Raw genomic sequence first — 17067 nt, 5'->3', positions numbered from 1 at the left:
AAGATGTCACATTGTCATCTAACTTTTTGATTAACTCGAAATGAATGGTCACATTAATGCTGAAGAGATTGCATAGAAATGCAAAGCATCTAATGCAGGGGTGGCAAAGTATGGCCCAAGGGTCTCTTAAGGCCCACTCTGTTCTATAATAAATCCCGAGCATTTACATTATGTCTCTAGAATTGGTTAGTTAAAAAAAATACATGCAAGCCATTTAACCTGATTTATTTCACTAAACAATTAACCAATTATATTCAAAATTATAAATAATAAACATTTGTGAAATATTCATTTATTGTTAAACTATTTCACATACACGTTTTAACCAATTTTTCTATGAATGACATGGCCCATTTGTTCGATTTAAAAATAAAATTGTGGCTTGAGCACAAATGTTTTCCCACCCTCGATCTAATGCATAAGTCAATGGAAAGTCGTCTGAGCATTAATTTGATATCCTTGATGCAGCTTAAGGTGCATGCACTAGAACAACTAGTGCGCACTAGAAGAATGACTAAAGCTAAATCAGGGATATTAAATACATGCTTAAATGGCTTCCCATATAAGTCACTTGAACAACACAAACCCTGCTACTTGTGTTTTTCGTATTAATTTGTTGCTGTTCCATGAAAACCTGCATGCAACCCCTGCGAGCATCAATGGTTTGTTTTATGGTTCTTATGAGTCAAAACTCAAAAGAAGGTAATGTGTTAAAACGGGTTCAAGTTAATCTCCATTATCTGCCTCTACTAAATTCATTTAGTCTCTTCCAGCGTGGAAAGATACACAGAGAAATGCAGATAGGAAATGACTGGTGGAACAGAGGAGGCACAACAGGGGGCAAAGGAGAGGCATGTGGCCAAAGATAAGAGTTGATGGAAAATAGACTGAAAGTGGTGTAAAGGCCTCTTTATACTCCAGCGCTCGCGCGGCCAACAACACCCGCATTTCATCACCTGACCGACGCATTGGGCCCGCACGGCCCCTCTGTGTCACTTGACGCGCACACGGCAAAAATTGCTGTCGCGCGCAGAATGCAGCGGGGAGATCATCTCTCGTGATTGGTCTGTTTTGGTCACCTGCTGTGATGACGTACTCAGCTTTCTCCTTGGTTCCACATACAACTGCCTCCGCCAACTTCTTGATCGATTTTGCAGAATAATTCAACATATCATCTGGTCATCTAGGTCCATTTGTTCTAGCAGACACTGTTCCGCGGTCGCCATTGTTGTTGCTTTGTTCCTTGTTACGGAAAGGAAAGTAAAAACGGCAACCGGAAATTGCCACAAAATGCAGAGGAAATTCCACCCCGTGGTGTCCTAGACAATACCAGCTGTAGCGACACCCCCGGCTTGGAGGGAAACTGCAGGACATCTTCAAAACTGTATAATTGTTTTCTCCCCCTTACCGTGCCCCTGCCCTGTGATGTTAAAGGTTCCATATTTTGCCAAATCAACTTTTTCTCGCATTTGGGAAGTAATATTATCTCTATGCCTCAGTAAACATGTGAAATATGAATTAAAATTGTCTATGCATTCCTGCTCGCCTGTTCTGCCGACACACCTGACATCAGGTCATTCAAGTTACTCAAGCTTATCTAAGTCACTAGTGAAGGTCTCTGCCTACCTCTCTGCTCCCGTGCCAGCGCTGTCAACATAAACATGTGCTCTCATAAATGGGTCTTCTACACGGAGGCAACCAATCAGAGGAAAGGGGGTGGTCTTAGCCAAATATGGACTAAGCGGATACAAAACTGGGTCAAATAGAAGTAGCTGTCAGAGGGGCCTTTTCTGGATACCAGTATGACAGAACCAAGGTTTGTTTTTTGGAATGAAATTGACACTCTAACACCAAGTCCATGTTGGAGATTCATTCGACGGAGGTCTAAAGAGCCAAAATATGGTGCCTTTAAAGACCCAAATTCAATTCCCTGACAAGTAGATAGATATGGGTGAGGGTATACAGTGGGGGAAATAATGATTTGAGCCACTGGTGAATTTCTAATTTTCCTCAAGTCACACACTCCATTTTAATGGTTGTTTATTTATTATGGTAATAGACAGAATATTAGTCAAAAAAGCATTTTTTAAAATTACAACAGACAAGTTTTCAAATGTTCTCTTCAAATATGCTTGTGTTCATTCGAGTGTTTCTGACCTTGAAGCTGCTGAGCTCTTGCTTGGTAAATCCATTGCTGTGAATGATCTTCATTTGTTTGACCAACGTGCTTTTACCACTTTCTGCTGCACCTGGAGGGCATTGCAAGGTGTATAGTAATGTACAAGTTTGGTTGTATTGTTCTATTCTATTAGGGGTGTACAACAAGCACCGATACCCTCTACCAAAGAATGTCATGGCCAATAAGCGGAACAGTCTATCATGGGTTAGCACTACGTACAAGAAACATTAAATGACCAAAAAAAAGTACAAATTAAGGAGAAAATTAGCCGATGCAAAGTTTTAGTTTTAAAGTTTGAGAACAGTGACCTTTTAAAGCTGTGGTATATAGCAAAACAGGAAACTGGTATAACCGACCAATGCCTATGTGGAAAATTTAAACGTGTTGGTTTACTCCAAATACTGTATCATTGTATCTTTCTATGCCGACGACATATAGTGACAGGTAGAACAATTAAACGCCTTCTATTAGACAGCAGAAGGTACATTACATAATAGACCTATGTAGCCACATTCATCGTGACATTTTGGCTGGTGAGCAGTTAGAATTTTTTTGATATCAAATATGTGGCTTGGCTCAATAAAAGGTTGGGAACATCGCCTGAGTTCGCCTAGTGGGCGTGACTGTTTGAAATCCGCTTTTTTTATTATTGGCCTATGGGGAGCAGTTGAGTTCTTCTATGAACTCTACCTAACAACAAGTGGCTGGAAAGAACTCTTTTGACCAGGCGGGGAAATTCAGGCCAAATTACTTTCTTCAAGTTGCTTTTTATAATGAACGACTACTCCGAGATTTATACAAGAGCCTCGTCGAATCGTACAAATGATAGCAGTGTAGCAGGAGAAGGTTGCAAAGTTGGTGACTCTCACCCAGTAGGAGTATTTTAAGCACATTCATCTCCCGCTTGGCGCCCTCGTACAGGTCTCTGTCTATCTTGGCGCTCCGTGTCCTCGCCCTCTTCTCCTCCTCTGTAGCGTCGGTCCCGAGACACAGGCCCATCCCCAGCACACATGTCCTCCTCCCGGAGCTGGACTCAGAGGAAGTCCCGAGCGCCGGCTGGGTTCAAACCGAGCGAGTTTCTTCACGCCGCATGCTCACAACTCCGCCGCAGTGGTCTCGGGGGGTGGCGAAAAGCGGCGTTAGCATCTGCGAAACATCGCTCTAAAAATTAGTTGTTGTGGTTCGAACGGGGTCAAACTGACTTGACTCATCGCTCCCGTTTGTTATTCCACGACAAGTCGAGTTTTTAGGGTTGCTGCGCTCGTTCTACCGAACTACGACAACTACACCCCCCAAACAATCCACAGTTCCTCCTCCCACTCCAGATGGAAACGCTTTGGAGCTCCTGGGAAGTGACGTCACCATTCAGCCAATCAGGTGTGTGACAGGATGCAAGAGATCAACACACACACACACAGAGGCTTCATCACAGGTGGGCAAAGTGCTGTGGGCTACATTGGATTTGTAAATCGAACACTGCACCATTGCACGTTTACAATAGATGAATTATCAAATTACCTCATGAGATAAATTAATTAAAAGTAAATAAAGAATACATTTGAATTCACCAATTTTAAGGAGGGGGGGGGTGAATTATTTCAACAGCATTCTCCATGTAATTGCGGAATGGGGCGAATTAAAGAATGGAGCTAGCTGTATGTGGACCACAGGACATAATTTGTACACCTCTGTGCTACGTGATTAGTTGACCTGCATTAATGCATCTAAAGGCATTTATTTTGTATTTTTATTTCATATACTCATTGCAATCCCTCAAGGGGGAATTTAACTCACCATGTGCCAGGTCACATGTGAGTGGTCAAGAGTGAAAGTAGCACGCAACCATTGTTGCACCCTAGCGCAGGAACAGTACTTGGTGCATTGCTCAAGGGCACCTCGACAGCACCAAGGAAGCAGACTAGCCCAACTCCAACATCGAGTTGACATTTTGGCCACAGCAGGACTTAAACCAAAGCTCAGTTTTGACTGGCACTGTTAGAAGTATTAATTTAACAATGTTTTCATTGTTGCCAAATAAGGTAACTGAAATATTTGAAACACTCCTCAAAAAATGAAAACTACAACCACATTACCACAGTTTATAATAAAATAATACCTCTTACAGTCTCAACAAAAGGAGCATTACCTAAAGTAACCATTTTACACAGCTCCTGTACTGACTACTAAGATTTCATCGATGGAGGATGCAATGATGATTGTTTCGAAAGAGTGGTGAGTTGATCTCAGAGGAGTCTCGTGCTAGGATACTTCCAGGGGTGCCGCCAGGGATTTCACTCATGGGCTCATCTTTCCCAGGCCCTTAGAATCATCACCACTCACCAGTCAGGTCGTCAGAAGAGTGTCAAAGTTTCAACTTGACCCTCATAAAACTAACAGGTTGGTGAGATAGACATCATTCAAGCCACTTGTCTCTGCTCAGTCACACAGAGCTGAGAAAATGTTTTACTGGGCAATACAAGAAAAAAATAATCTGATTCAATGTTTTAAAGCAACACTACAGATGAGTATGTAAATTCTTCATTATTTTCTCACTGAACTGGACACGTTGGTGACCAAAGGTTCAGCTGTTTTTGGCATCAAGGTGCACTTATGGCTTGAGTGCAGTGTTTAACTCCAAACAGGGCTTTGCAGTGTCAGGCTTCTGGTGTCCGTCAGCTGGGCGATCCCCTTCTCGTGATAGAAGCTCTTCCGCAGCTCTTTGTGCCTATAATGAGGCTGACGGTTTGCACTTTTCTGCAGCGGTCTGTACTGAACCGCGCCCATCGCATTTGGCAGATTCGGAGCGGCTGTGGCCTCATTTCACGGACTCAGTGAGCCGTGATGCACGTTGATCCAACAAAGAGCTCTGTCATCACCAGGGTTGCTATAAAGGAACAGAAACTGATGGCACGTCTGAGGGTCTATGACTGACAGGGCCACTACAAATTTTTGTTTTCCCCCACAGTACTCTAAATCCCTAGCAGCATCCATGGTCATCATTATTTCACTCAAGCTAAATAAAAAAACAGAATACTACCACTGCTTATATAACTCTTTGCCACATAGCAGATTTATTACATTATACAATATTATATTTATGATTATTATTGACAACTTTTAAATCATCCCATAGACAGACTTCAGAAATGCATTGTATGACAAACGAAGAATGTTAATTTACATTGTTCTTTCATAGGTACATGCAAAACCTTGAAAAGTCAAAAACAATTACAGCGTAACTAAACCAAAATATTTATGTTATTTGTCTCCAAGAACAACAAAAGACCTTTTCAGAAGCAGGTTTCTCAGGGGACTGAGAAAAACTGTATACACATGAAGTCAACATTTGAATTATTTTACATAATACCCTGACATTTGTTGTCGCTTCAGGAATGAGGCACTGGTGTCTTTAACAAGCCAAACAAACATTCCTTAAATTCTGCATTTGAGCATACGCACACACACACACACACAACTTCAGGTAATTGAATAGTAGTTGAAGGTCCAGTTTAAAAGATAATATCTACAAGACTATTCAGAAGAAATTGCATCTTTTTTTAAGATGCATAAGACTGACAATAACTTAATTATTTAAAAAACCTCTTATTATTCTTATTGTGTTAAAATCAACCATACCGGTGACTTGTTTAAAATAGGTTTGTAAAAACTGAATTAAAATTCAAATATAACTGACAATTAATATTTTTCCTATAAGTTAGGGTTTTATCATACTACTTGTATACCCACATCGGGGTATGTGTTGTGTGATTACAACAACCGATTGTTAAAAATATATCGCTATAAAGGTTTATACAGCTACAAACAAGTCTGGATCTATCCTATCGGAGTAGAGCATAGAGCGAAGCCACCCAGCAGCATAGACACAAACCAGGATTCTGCACCCAAATGAATGTCTGTGACCAGCTGCATGAACTGCAGCAGCTGACTGTTGAGACCGAGTGGATCATCCACCCTGGTTAAGATCACCCACGTACCAGAGTCAGTACATCCCACATAGAAGCGGTAGAGTCCCACAGTCCCATTCCTCTAGTGAGCAGATTCGCTCTGCTCCTCTTTCTTCTTCATCGCCTCGATCACCGCCATCTCCTTGGCCTCCTTCTTCTGGTTCCTGGCTTCAAACTGCAGCCTGCGGAGGACGACGGTGACAATTAGTAAAAAGTAACTGAATACATGTGCATTATGTAATCAAGATACAAAAAGTAAATACATTAATTAATTAAAAAAAAAACAACTATGAACAGAGAACCTTTTATTACAGAAGAAAAACAATCAGATTACAGGTACATGTATTACAAGCTTGAAGTATTTTGCAGGATTACATTTTTAATGTGGTGTGAGAGAAGCTGGTTTAAAAAAATATATATTTTAAAGAGAGAGAGAAGCTGGGTGTTGTTTTGAGCTTGCCTGCTTTTAAACTAGCTGGCTGAGCAACTTTTGCGGAGTTAGCAGCACAACAGTCAACAAGTGGATAAATTATGCCTCCACTCGCTCGGTTGCTTCTACAATATTGTGAGCAAAGCGGGGTAATCGTTATTGTCATTTGGGCCACGGGAGCTCATATTATGCTGACGAGGTAAGCAGGTGCTCGTCGCCGGGAAAGTTAAAGTTGGCATCAAGAAAATGACACAGGCTGCGACTGGACATGTGTGCTTCAGAAAAGCGGTAAGTTTAAAAGTAACTCAGAGGAAATGCATTGCAGTAAGTGGTGACTGCTTAGACCATATTCACTAGAGGACATGCATTTTAAATAACATTTACAAAGAAAAGTGTGAGTTGTCAAAGTCATCCAGACTACTGTTGAGGTCATAGAGGAGCTAGCAGCGGGCTAGCCCACATGCTCGCACCTAAAGTAAGTGTACCATCCCATCACAACAACATCACAACATTTTACCTACCAATATAAGCTTTTAAACTTCACCGGGAATCAGAATTATTTTTTGCGGATGACGTCACGTAACATCACCATCGTATCGAAACAGGTGGGAGAGGAAGATTGAGTGTGTGCGTGTGTGTAAAGCTTAGTTTTTGCTTTTCTTTCCCCATTTCACTTTTTTTTTTTTTTTTTTTTTTAAAACTGTTGTGAAGCTAGCAAATAAAATTTTCCTGACAGGATGAAAAAAAAGTATCTAAGACCAAGTGGTTAGCACATTTGCCTTACAGGTCTGAGACTTAGGATTTGAATACCATGTGGTCCGGATTCCTCCGGCAATCCAAAACTGCATGTATATTAAACATTGAAGAGACTGAAAAGATGACACAAATATTTATAAATATATATTGCATTGCTATTTACTTTCTTTTTTAGCATATTTGGTATTGGAGTAATCCAAAAGTAATTAAAAGTAATCAATTTAGAATACTTTAATATTATGGTTCTTGGATTATGTTACTATATTTTTTAACAGGTAACTAGTAACTGTACTGAAATAAATTTTTAAAAGTAACCATCCCAACCCTGACAGGTAGGGCCAACAGGACCTAAGCAAAGCAGATACATGCAGATGGGAATGATAAAGAAACGCAAGCAAATTGAGGGATGACCTGTTTTCAATGATCCTCTGAACGATGTCATCGGTGGTGAGATTGTTTGCACTGTCAATGGTCCTAAATATCCCTCTCTTCTTGGCCTCCTGAGGTGAAAAGACACACACGGTTACTGTTAAGGACCTACAGTTTTGAACCAAGCAGTGCCAATTGGACAAATTAATCAGAATCAGAAGACTGTGCAAACATTCAAAAAGATTTTTGATTTTAAAGTGTAGAATGATGGCACTCGGATTAAAATATAGTGTAGCAATGAATAAATATTTAAATAGAAAAAAATGCACTGCAAAAAAGTATTGTTTATGAAGTCTAAAAATGCATGTTTTAGTTTTCCATGAGCTTAATTTCTGATGAGTGCCATTTGAATCAATAATTTAGACTTTTTCAATAATGCATCATGAATTTTAACCCACATGGGTAGATTTGAATTAGTCCTTGTTTCTCTGAATTCCCCAGACAGATGAAATAATGAAGTGAATAAACTCCAACGGGGGGAAAAAAAAACAAGAAAAAAAAAATCCCTTTAAATTATAACAAAATCTCACGTTTTGCAGTTGGATGTGTTGCAAAATGAATCTGTACTCACAGCGTAGGGGTCTGACCCATCCTTGTCAGGGAATACTTTTGTCATGCCATGACAAACCAAGTCCACCTGCAAATGTACAGTATAAAATTCAATTAAGATTAAATCATTTGAAACTGGAGCCTCCAATATCCCGTACAAGACAGGAATCTGTGCGGCATCCTCTGTGGTTGCGGCCTATGGCACCTCTCGGTGTGGATGGCTCCCACAGGTTGTCTTTCCTCACCTGGATCCTCAGTGCCTTGCTATTTCTCTACACTATTAATCAATATGTGCTGTGTGCGTGTGTGTGTTTTGCGTTTATATGTGGGTATGGGATGGGTGGGTTCTTGTATATTTCTTGCTATTTTGTCTATTTTTATCTCTGTTAAGCACTGTGTTGTATTTTAATGCATAAAAGGTGCTATATAAATAAATTTGATTTGCATTTTCCTTTATTTTGTATTACAAATTTATCAGATCAGGGTTTAACATGTGTCATTTTCGATTGTATGTATTTGAAAAATGTAAAAACAATTGCAAAGTACACACAAGCCCCCTACCTTAAAATGATCCAGTAGGTCTTTGGTCACTGCGTAGGGTGCACCAATCACCACTTCTGACACATACTGCACACATGGACACACAATTTTCACAATACTCTCAACATCAAAGCACTCTAGGTAATGCATATAGGTTTAGTGGTATTAAACGGACTGCTAGCTAGGATAGGCTCCAGCACGCCTGCGACCCAAGTGAGGATAAGCGGTACAGGATACGAACGCGTGAGTGAGTGAATACATACGAGATGGTATGAGCTGTGCTCATGCAGAGCTGGTGTGACTGAGTACATATGACAACAGAAAGCCTCATTCATGGGGAATGATGGCTGATCCAAAGCCACGTTGGAGCTGTGACACTGACCTACTGACCAAGAAATCTGGCACGATCTGTGTGGGTTAGCTGCGCACGTGTCTGTCAGTGCCATTACCCGACAGGCCAGGACGCTCAGGGTCCTCTCGTGGACGTTCATGATTGGATAGTTCTTTCCCTTGTACCGATTCACTTCCTGAGTAGAACAAAGAGCTAAATCAGTGACTAAGAGGACAGTTGTTTGTGGTAGGTTTGAGGAGCTGTGCAACAGCCTCAGTTGACATACCTGGTCAAAATGCAGACCTACAATGACGTAAGGTCTCTCTGCCATCTTGTAGACCATTGCTAGGAAGTCAACATGGCCGATGTCTGCCAGGAGTCACAAGTAAAGGGAACAACAAATACAAAAAGCTCTTCGGCATTTGGGTCAAGTGGGTCAGTTACACAATAGTGTATAATCCCGCAATTGGCAGGAGATGGCATCTAGTTAAAAACATCTGTTTTTGCTTCTTTGCATTTGTGAAAGTGCAGTACAGACAGACTGTGTTATGTAAAAATGATCCCCATTTACAGATAGCTCAAGACATGTAATTTGTCCACAATGCGAGCAAGCACACCTAAGCCCCCCTACCTGCCCCATGTTCATCCAAAACACATTTTTAATATTCTTCTTGGCCCATCTTAGAGTTGAGAATTTGAGTTATGCAAGTAATGTGTCCCTGCTGGTTACAGTAAATACACGCTTTGCTGGAAAAGCGTTATCAAGCTGCAGTGACGCTGAAAAAATGTGGTCCGGTGACATCATAAGTAATCTAACGCGGCAGCAAACACAATGGACAGGGACGAGGGATTGGCATACCTAAACTGGAAATACAGTCACTCCTGCCAGTTTCTCTAAAGAGGACAATACTCAGGTTCATTGTACACTATGCGTAGACACACACACTTCACACAATTGGAAGGGTTGCTACAGTCTGTGTCTGTCGGTCTGTCTATCAGTTAAGAGTACTGAGAATCGTGTGTTTGTTTATATTTAGGTGGCTATTTGGCATGTCTTAATGTGGCTTCAACTGCACTAATATTTAAGTTATTTGTTCATGTTGATCACATCATTCTATAACTTGTGTGTCGTACATTACAGAAGTAATGGGTACGGTTAAGCTAATGCTTTTTTATGGACTGTGGATAAGTGATATCCCTGCCACTTGACAGCTGCTGAAAGTTACTAAAAAGTTACATTTGAAATCAAGTAAACAGTAAAGCAACTAAGTTACTTTTAAGATAAAGTAATCAGTAAAGTCACGAAGTTACTTTTTCAAGGTAACTGTGGCAAAACTGTCAAGGTGTGCGTGTGTTCCGTCATTCATGTCTGAATGTGACATACTTTCAGTGTTTACACAGAGATGAAATGAAAAGCATCCACTTTGAGACACATTTTTAAAGTTTGTGGTTTTACTTTCTGCTATTGTGCAAACATCGCACACCACAGTGGAAATGTTGTGGTTGTTTGTCAATGCAAGGATACGGAAGAGGTCAAATGCCCCGGCTACATAGATGATGGTGTCTCCGGGCTGCGGCTCCTTCCCCGAGGCAAACTGGATGATCTTCTGGGACGTCTGTAAAAACTGAGACACTCCAGTCCATGGACTGTGGCCTTTAGGACCCTTTAAGACCACAACATGTTATTGTGACAAAGACTATATGAGATTTATTTTTTAATAACTCACAGTTAAGAGGGAATAAAAAATAACTGAAATTTACATACCTTTCCAAAATTGTCCGTATGCTGCTGATAATCTGGATTATCCTGCAGAAATGATTAGAGAGGAAAATATTAGCTCATGAACTAAATGATAGGAATGCAACATATGGCATACCTATCCACATACAATTTGGGTCTTTTCATTTTCAATTGGAAATCAAAAATCGAGTGATTGTGATTGGCTGGCCTAAGCGGTGCACTTAAAGACAAGCATAAAAATGATATTTGCGACTGCCTGAGCTGTACATGCAAGCAGGGAAAATCTATATCCAGGGTTGCATGTAACAATTTTGGCCTTGTTCTCCAAGGAGCACCAGAGGTTGTAGCTTGGAGGCTTTTTTTCCCCGACCCACTGACCTCACTGGCAGTGGCAATTCTAGGATTCATTACTATTCCTATTCATTACTGTGTTAAGAATACATGTAGCCTATATGAATATCTTGAGAAGTGTTATTTAGCTGTGTGAGGCCAGGGTGAGGGGGGAACTGTATTGTGGTAGATAGATAATCAGTTTAGCCCTCCTCCAAACAATATATACTTGAGTTGAGCTGCTTGTTACCAAACTCCGGGTCATGTAAACCCAGCCAAATAAATATTCAAATCAAACTCAGTCCTATCCCAAAAATGTAAATGTAAAGAATCAGACGATTTTTCATTTTTTGTGTGTGTGGTGAAAAAGAAATGGCAAAATATTGAGTCACTTTTTCATTTTTCAATTGCCAAATGACAATGGAAAGGACAAATTATACACGATATCCATCTCAGAGACATGGTCAAAAAAAAATAAAACAACATCTCATTGAAAACAAAGCCACAATGAGAAACATCACCATAGGTAGCGTGAAAGCACAATAAACTCACCAAGTTGCTGTGATGTGATTTGGTCATGAGAAGCATACGTCCCACGAGGTCTGTGGTGGAGACTCCCTGCGTGCGTTTACATTCCCGATAACGGCCTGCTCTCTTCACCTCGTCATACGTGTCTTGGCCATCCACAGTCAGCGTGATGTCATCTGTTAAAAAAAAAAATAATAATAATAATAATTCAGGCCAAATTAATTTCAAGTCAGATTTTGACTTCAGGTTTATACCTCCGTGTACGCAGAAGTCACAGTTAAACTTGTCCAGAGTCTCCAGGGTCGTTACATAGGGTGCTCCTTTCACAATCTCATCCACCCACTTGATGGCCCGCACCATCTTATAGCGCTCCTCCTGAGTGAAGACTGGCGGGCCCTTGTGCTTGGAGATTTCCGCTTAAGATGGCATAACACAATGATAATAATGATTGATCTATCACCACCGAGAAGCAGTAAACTAATGCACACCAAGTCAGTTGGATTGACATGTGACGGGTGCACATCGCCAAACCCCAATTTACAGTAACATGACTACAACACGTCGGCCGACTGGTTAGAGCGTCAGCCCCACAGTTCTGAGGACCGGGGTTCAATCCCCGGTCCCGCCTGTGTGGAGTTTGCATGTTCTCCCCGTGCCTGCGTGGGTTTTATCCGGGCACTCCGGTTTCCTCCCACATCCCAAAAACATGCATTAATTGGTGACTCTAAATTGCCCGTAGGTGTGACTGTGAGTGCGAATGGTTGTTTGTTTGTATGTGCCCTGCGATTGGCTGGCAACCAGTTCTGGGTGTACCCCGCCTCCTGCCCGATGATAGCTGGGATAGGTTCCAGCACGCCCGCGACCCTAGTGAGGAGAAACGGCTCAGAAAATGGATGGATGGATGACTACAACACAGACAGATGCACAACACAGTATCACACAAAAAGAGACGATAAGTAGCTTGTATTCAAATATTGTGGCCTTTTTTAGAAGTGCCCTTGAAATTACAAAGCTGTTCAACACAAAGTAGTATAAAATAAGAAGCAGCACTACCTAATTGTGAGTGTTTTAATAAACGTGAGGAGTAAATGGTAAAACAACACAACACAGCCACTCAAATCAAATGTGCAAACAATCTGTAAATTACATCCTTACCATCAGTGTGCACTCCAACGATGAGGTAATCCCCCATGCCTTTAGCTTGCCGCAGTTGATTTGAGTGACCATAGTGGACCATGTCATAACTACACAGAAAGAAACACAGTAACCTTGAACACAACAAACAAGACGGAAAATACGGGCCTTTACAACTTGGGAATTTACTCGCAAGGGAAGGACAGAATCATTGATTACCGATCACGTCACTGATTGTTAATAATTCTGTTGATGGTGGGGGACTATTACCCTTTATAGCACTTGCCCTTATTATGATCACGGGTGAGCTGGAGCCTATCCCAGATGACTTTGGGCAGGAGGCTCGGTACACCCTGGACTGGCTGCCAGACAATCACAGGGCACATATCAACAAACAACCACTCACATTCATACCGATGGACATTTTAGAGTCTTCAATTAACCTAACATGCATGATTTTGGAATATGGGAGAAATAAGTAGAATACCCTTGCACGTGCAAACTCTGCATGTGACGACCGCAACAGTGATTCAAGACTGGGACTTTGACTGTTACTTACAAATCATTTGTTTAAATGTTTAAACTGTTGTAACATATATTATATACAATGTAAAATGTTGTCGTTTAAAATGTTTAATGCATTTATTGCTTTTTTCCCCCCCATAGTTGACTGTATATCAGTCAACTTTCCATTTTTTTGTAGTCTTTGTACTTTATTTTACTGTAACATTACACAAAAGATCAGTCTGTAGATTTGCATTGCTAAAATACAGTATTACATAAACTCCATAAATGAGCACACATGAATGACAAAGGTTAATGGGAGAAAGGTTCATGACTATCGACATAAGATATTTAGTTGTGCTCTTCCTTGGCAGTTTATTAACTCTTGACTGACCAAAGAACAAATAAATGTCATGGTAATGCATGTTTCACTACTCATGAAACCCCTCACCAACCACTTCATTAGGAACACCCGTCTTTGAGATCCAAATATTGAAGGGTTGGCCTTCAATAAAATTAGTAGTTTTTTGTTTTGTTTATTATGCTTGTAGTGCGTTTTCTAAAATGTCATCTTACTGAAAATTTTTACCAAAACATTAAAAACAGCTCACTGTATAGCTGCAAACTAAAGGCACAATATTAAACATATTGTTGAATATACTGTACTGTATATCAGTCAAAACAGATTATCTTTGGAAAGGAAGCCTTAACCTGAACCTTTACACTTCACCCGACTTTCCCCTCTGGTGATAAAGGATATCTTAAATTACTGATAAGACCCCTGAAATGGATCTAATTACATTGTGCTTGGTACTTAGTGCTTTTGAGCAAAGCCTGGAGCTCCACTTATTTCCTGAAATCCACAAAAAAATGTTAACTAACACTGTTGTTAAAACCTGAGGGCAAGCATTACTGAGTACAATGTTAGGAATTAACAACGAACAACTAAAGAAATAGGTTCAGTGATCAAGCATTGCTATGTCTAAACAGGCCTGTCTCCCCTCGTTGCGTACATCAACGAGCTCACTGGGCAATGACATTGGTTATGTTTGTTATTTATAAACACAAAGTGAGCGTCACAGACGCATGTCAGGCATGCACTCAGAAACTTACTTGAGCAGCAACTGATTGAAGGAAGGTATTTATAGACTCCACTTCATAAAGAAGTGTTAATGTTATTTCAAGGTTTGGAACGGTACATGGCATGCTCAATTATCATCATACTTAATTTTTCATTTGACAGTTTATGGCCAAGAAGTGTTTTTCATACACATTTTACCGTATTTATTACAATATTACTGCATAGATTAGTAATAAACTACGGGGTGTTCCAACATAAAAATTCAGGTTACTTCGTCACCGTAGCAATGGAGCGCGGTCACTAAACAATGACTCCCTGTAATTACATTGTTTCTCACTCTGGAGGTACATAATGTGTCAGGGATAGACCGATTATTGGCCAGGACGATTATCGGCGCCGATATTCGACATCTTGACGCATATCGGCATCTGCCTACACCGCACGGAACTTCAGTCAAGTCAATTGGGTGAGTGAAACAATAAAACACGTCGATGCCAACATTGAGGCAACTAACAAGGTAAACGGTTGGTTGCACTTTTGCACTGACGGTTTTAGCGTTTAATTTTAGTCTTCAAACCAACGTAAGAGGCGAAGACAGAAAAAAGCTTCACATTTAGCTAAAACTTCCCCATAGCAACTTTACATCACAATGAATGAAAATTCACAAACGTCTCACAATATTACAAACACTAACCTTGTGCCTCATCGGTGGGTGGGGAAAGGAATCAATGTTTTATAGCAATTTGTTCCATTCATTAAAGAAATAAAGAAATTACCGGTGTCGTGTGAAGTTACTTTTTGTGCCAAAATGCTGAGTTCCGCTGCATACCCTTCAAAATAAGAGGCTACGAGCTTAAAACACGAAGTTAAAACTTCCACATAACCATTTGACGTGATAAAACAGTTACAAATAACTACTTTAACAACGCTATATTTAACTTTTAGCTGAAACGTTAATGAATGAATATTAAGTCAATTGGGTTTGCTCCATACACATTGCCTTTTAGTTCATAGGTTTGATATTGATACGTCCAGAGGAGAGATAGTGAGTACATTGATAGAAGGATGATGAGGATGGAGCTGCTAGAGGAAGACCAAAGAGAAGGTTGATGGATGTAGTGAGGGCAGTTGGTGTTAGAGAGCAGGATGGCAGGGGATATGCTTACATGGAAAAGGATGAAACGCTGTGGCGACCGCTAACAGGACAAGCCAAAAGGAAAAGACGACGACTGGCTATAAAAGAAAAATCAGATCAAATGTTAATTTTAGTCTATGCTGCTGGCTGCTAAGAAAATGGATGTTCATAATCTGGACACCCTTTACTTAAACCATGCAAGCTTTTTGGACCCAGCCCCCTAAAATAATCGGAATCGAGAATCGTTTGGGACCGGAAACGGGACCGGAATCCCTCAAATTCTAACGATGCCCAACCATAGTATTTGCCCATCCTAGAAATGGGGCAAAACTAGTGGTTAGAACATCTGCCGCACAGTAGAGAGGTTCTAGGTTTGAACTTGTATGTGTAGTTTGAATGTTCTCCCGTGCTTGCGTGGGTTTTCTCGGAGTACTCTGACTTCGTTCCACATTTATAAAACATGTATGTCAGATTCAGTAAAGACTTAATTATCCGTAGGTGGCAATGTGAATGGTTGAGAGGTCCGAGGAGGACCTGGTTCCAGAACATCAGCTGGGCTAGGGCTCCAGCTGACTTATGACCCCAATGAGGACACGGGTTAGGGAAAATGCATGGAGGCCTTATGGAATTGATAACGGAAAAGGAACGGATGGACACTGAAATGGGCAGCACCGTGAAGGTAGGAAGCTTGGCACGTCAGTTTCAGGGTTCGAATCTCCGCACAGGCCCTTTGTGGAATTTGCATGTTGGCACTCTGGCTTCCTCCCACGTTCCAAAACCACGCACGTAACCTTCACTGAAGACTCGCCTAATAGTGACATAGCCAAGCGGCTAGGGTTAGCATGCTAACGAGCTCGGGTATGCATTCGATGCGTGATAGAATAGTATGACAAGTCCTCTGTGTCGTGACAACCCCGCAAAACCCGTTGAGCTAACCTAAGACAGTAAAACATAGCGGCGAGGTTAAATGCAGCCTTACCAGCCGTCACACCAAAGGCGAACAACGCGCTTCCTTTTCTCCGGGCTGCACCCTGAAACAGCTGCTTCATTACTACGGCCGCCTTCCCCAAGTTGCTCCTTTGTGTCGTGATGGCCGTTTTTAATCATTTTCCCTGAGGTTTTACACACACACGCAGCTCGATTGGAGTACAAATTGAAGTCGCTAATCCGGTCACCCAAACGAGGGTTTCTCTTAGCGGAGAGGATGCAAGGTACGGGACGCCCTCTGTCCCGCTCACACTGAGCGAGTGACGTAACGTTACTAAACCTGCCGACGCCTCCAAGCACGCCAGATCGATCACGTGACCAAAGTAGCCTATAGGAATGCAGCGCAGTCCACGTCGCGTCACATGAGAAGAATGGCAGTCGTGTTTCTCCCGAAACATTTTTTTTTATTCGTTTAACGTTTAACTTTCTCGGATAAACACATACACGT

At 41.1% G+C, this 17067-nt stretch overlaps 2 protein-coding genes across 6 annotated transcripts in view; both read right to left on the bottom strand.

The window, feature by feature from the left end:
* The window catches only part of gnav1 (guanine nucleotide binding protein (G protein) alpha v1), a 39274-nt gene extending 35775 nt beyond the window's left edge, over nucleotides 1-3499 (bottom strand). For all 4 annotated transcript variants that reach the window (XM_061680495.1, XM_061680493.1, XM_061680494.1 and 1 more), the window contains exons 1-2: nucleotides 3049-3499; nucleotides 2158-2249 (exon numbers count right to left, since the gene is read on the bottom strand). In XM_061680495.1, coding sequence (XP_061536479.1) covers nucleotides 2158-2249; nucleotides 3049-3178 — 222 coding nt within the window. In that variant the 5' untranslated portion in view covers nucleotides 3179-3499. The remainder of the gene's footprint in view (nucleotides 1-2157; nucleotides 2250-3048) is intronic.
* A 1723-nt stretch (nucleotides 3500-5222) lies between these two features.
* Nucleotides 5223-16891, bottom strand: pcyt2 (phosphate cytidylyltransferase 2, ethanolamine). 2 transcript variants are annotated; one of them, XM_061680040.1, is made up of 12 exons: nucleotides 16612-16891; nucleotides 12934-13022; nucleotides 12033-12194; nucleotides 11803-11954; nucleotides 10945-10986; nucleotides 10705-10843; nucleotides 9466-9548; nucleotides 9298-9375; nucleotides 8870-8935; nucleotides 8331-8396; nucleotides 7742-7830; nucleotides 5223-6326 (listed from the first exon to the last, which is right to left on the bottom strand). In XM_061680040.1, the coding sequence occupies exons 1-12, from the start codon at nucleotides 16737-16739 to the stop codon at nucleotides 6227-6229; spliced, it is 1194 nt and encodes a 397-aa protein (XP_061536024.1). In that variant the 5' UTR covers nucleotides 16740-16891; the 3' UTR covers nucleotides 5223-6226. The 2 variants fall into 2 exon arrangements, with proteins under 2 accessions (XP_061536024.1, XP_061536025.1); XM_061680041.1 differs by lacking the exon at nucleotides 12934-13022.
* Between the last annotated feature and the right edge of the window lie 176 nt (nucleotides 16892-17067).

The sequence above is a fragment of the Phycodurus eques genome, chromosome 6 (assembly GCF_024500275.1).
Source record: "Phycodurus eques isolate BA_2022a chromosome 6, UOR_Pequ_1.1, whole genome shotgun sequence".
Classification (NCBI taxonomy): domain Eukaryota; kingdom Metazoa; phylum Chordata; class Actinopteri; order Syngnathiformes; family Syngnathidae; genus Phycodurus; species Phycodurus eques.
Note: the sequence above shows the minus strand (reverse complement) of the source record. Positions and strands in the feature narration are given on the sequence as shown.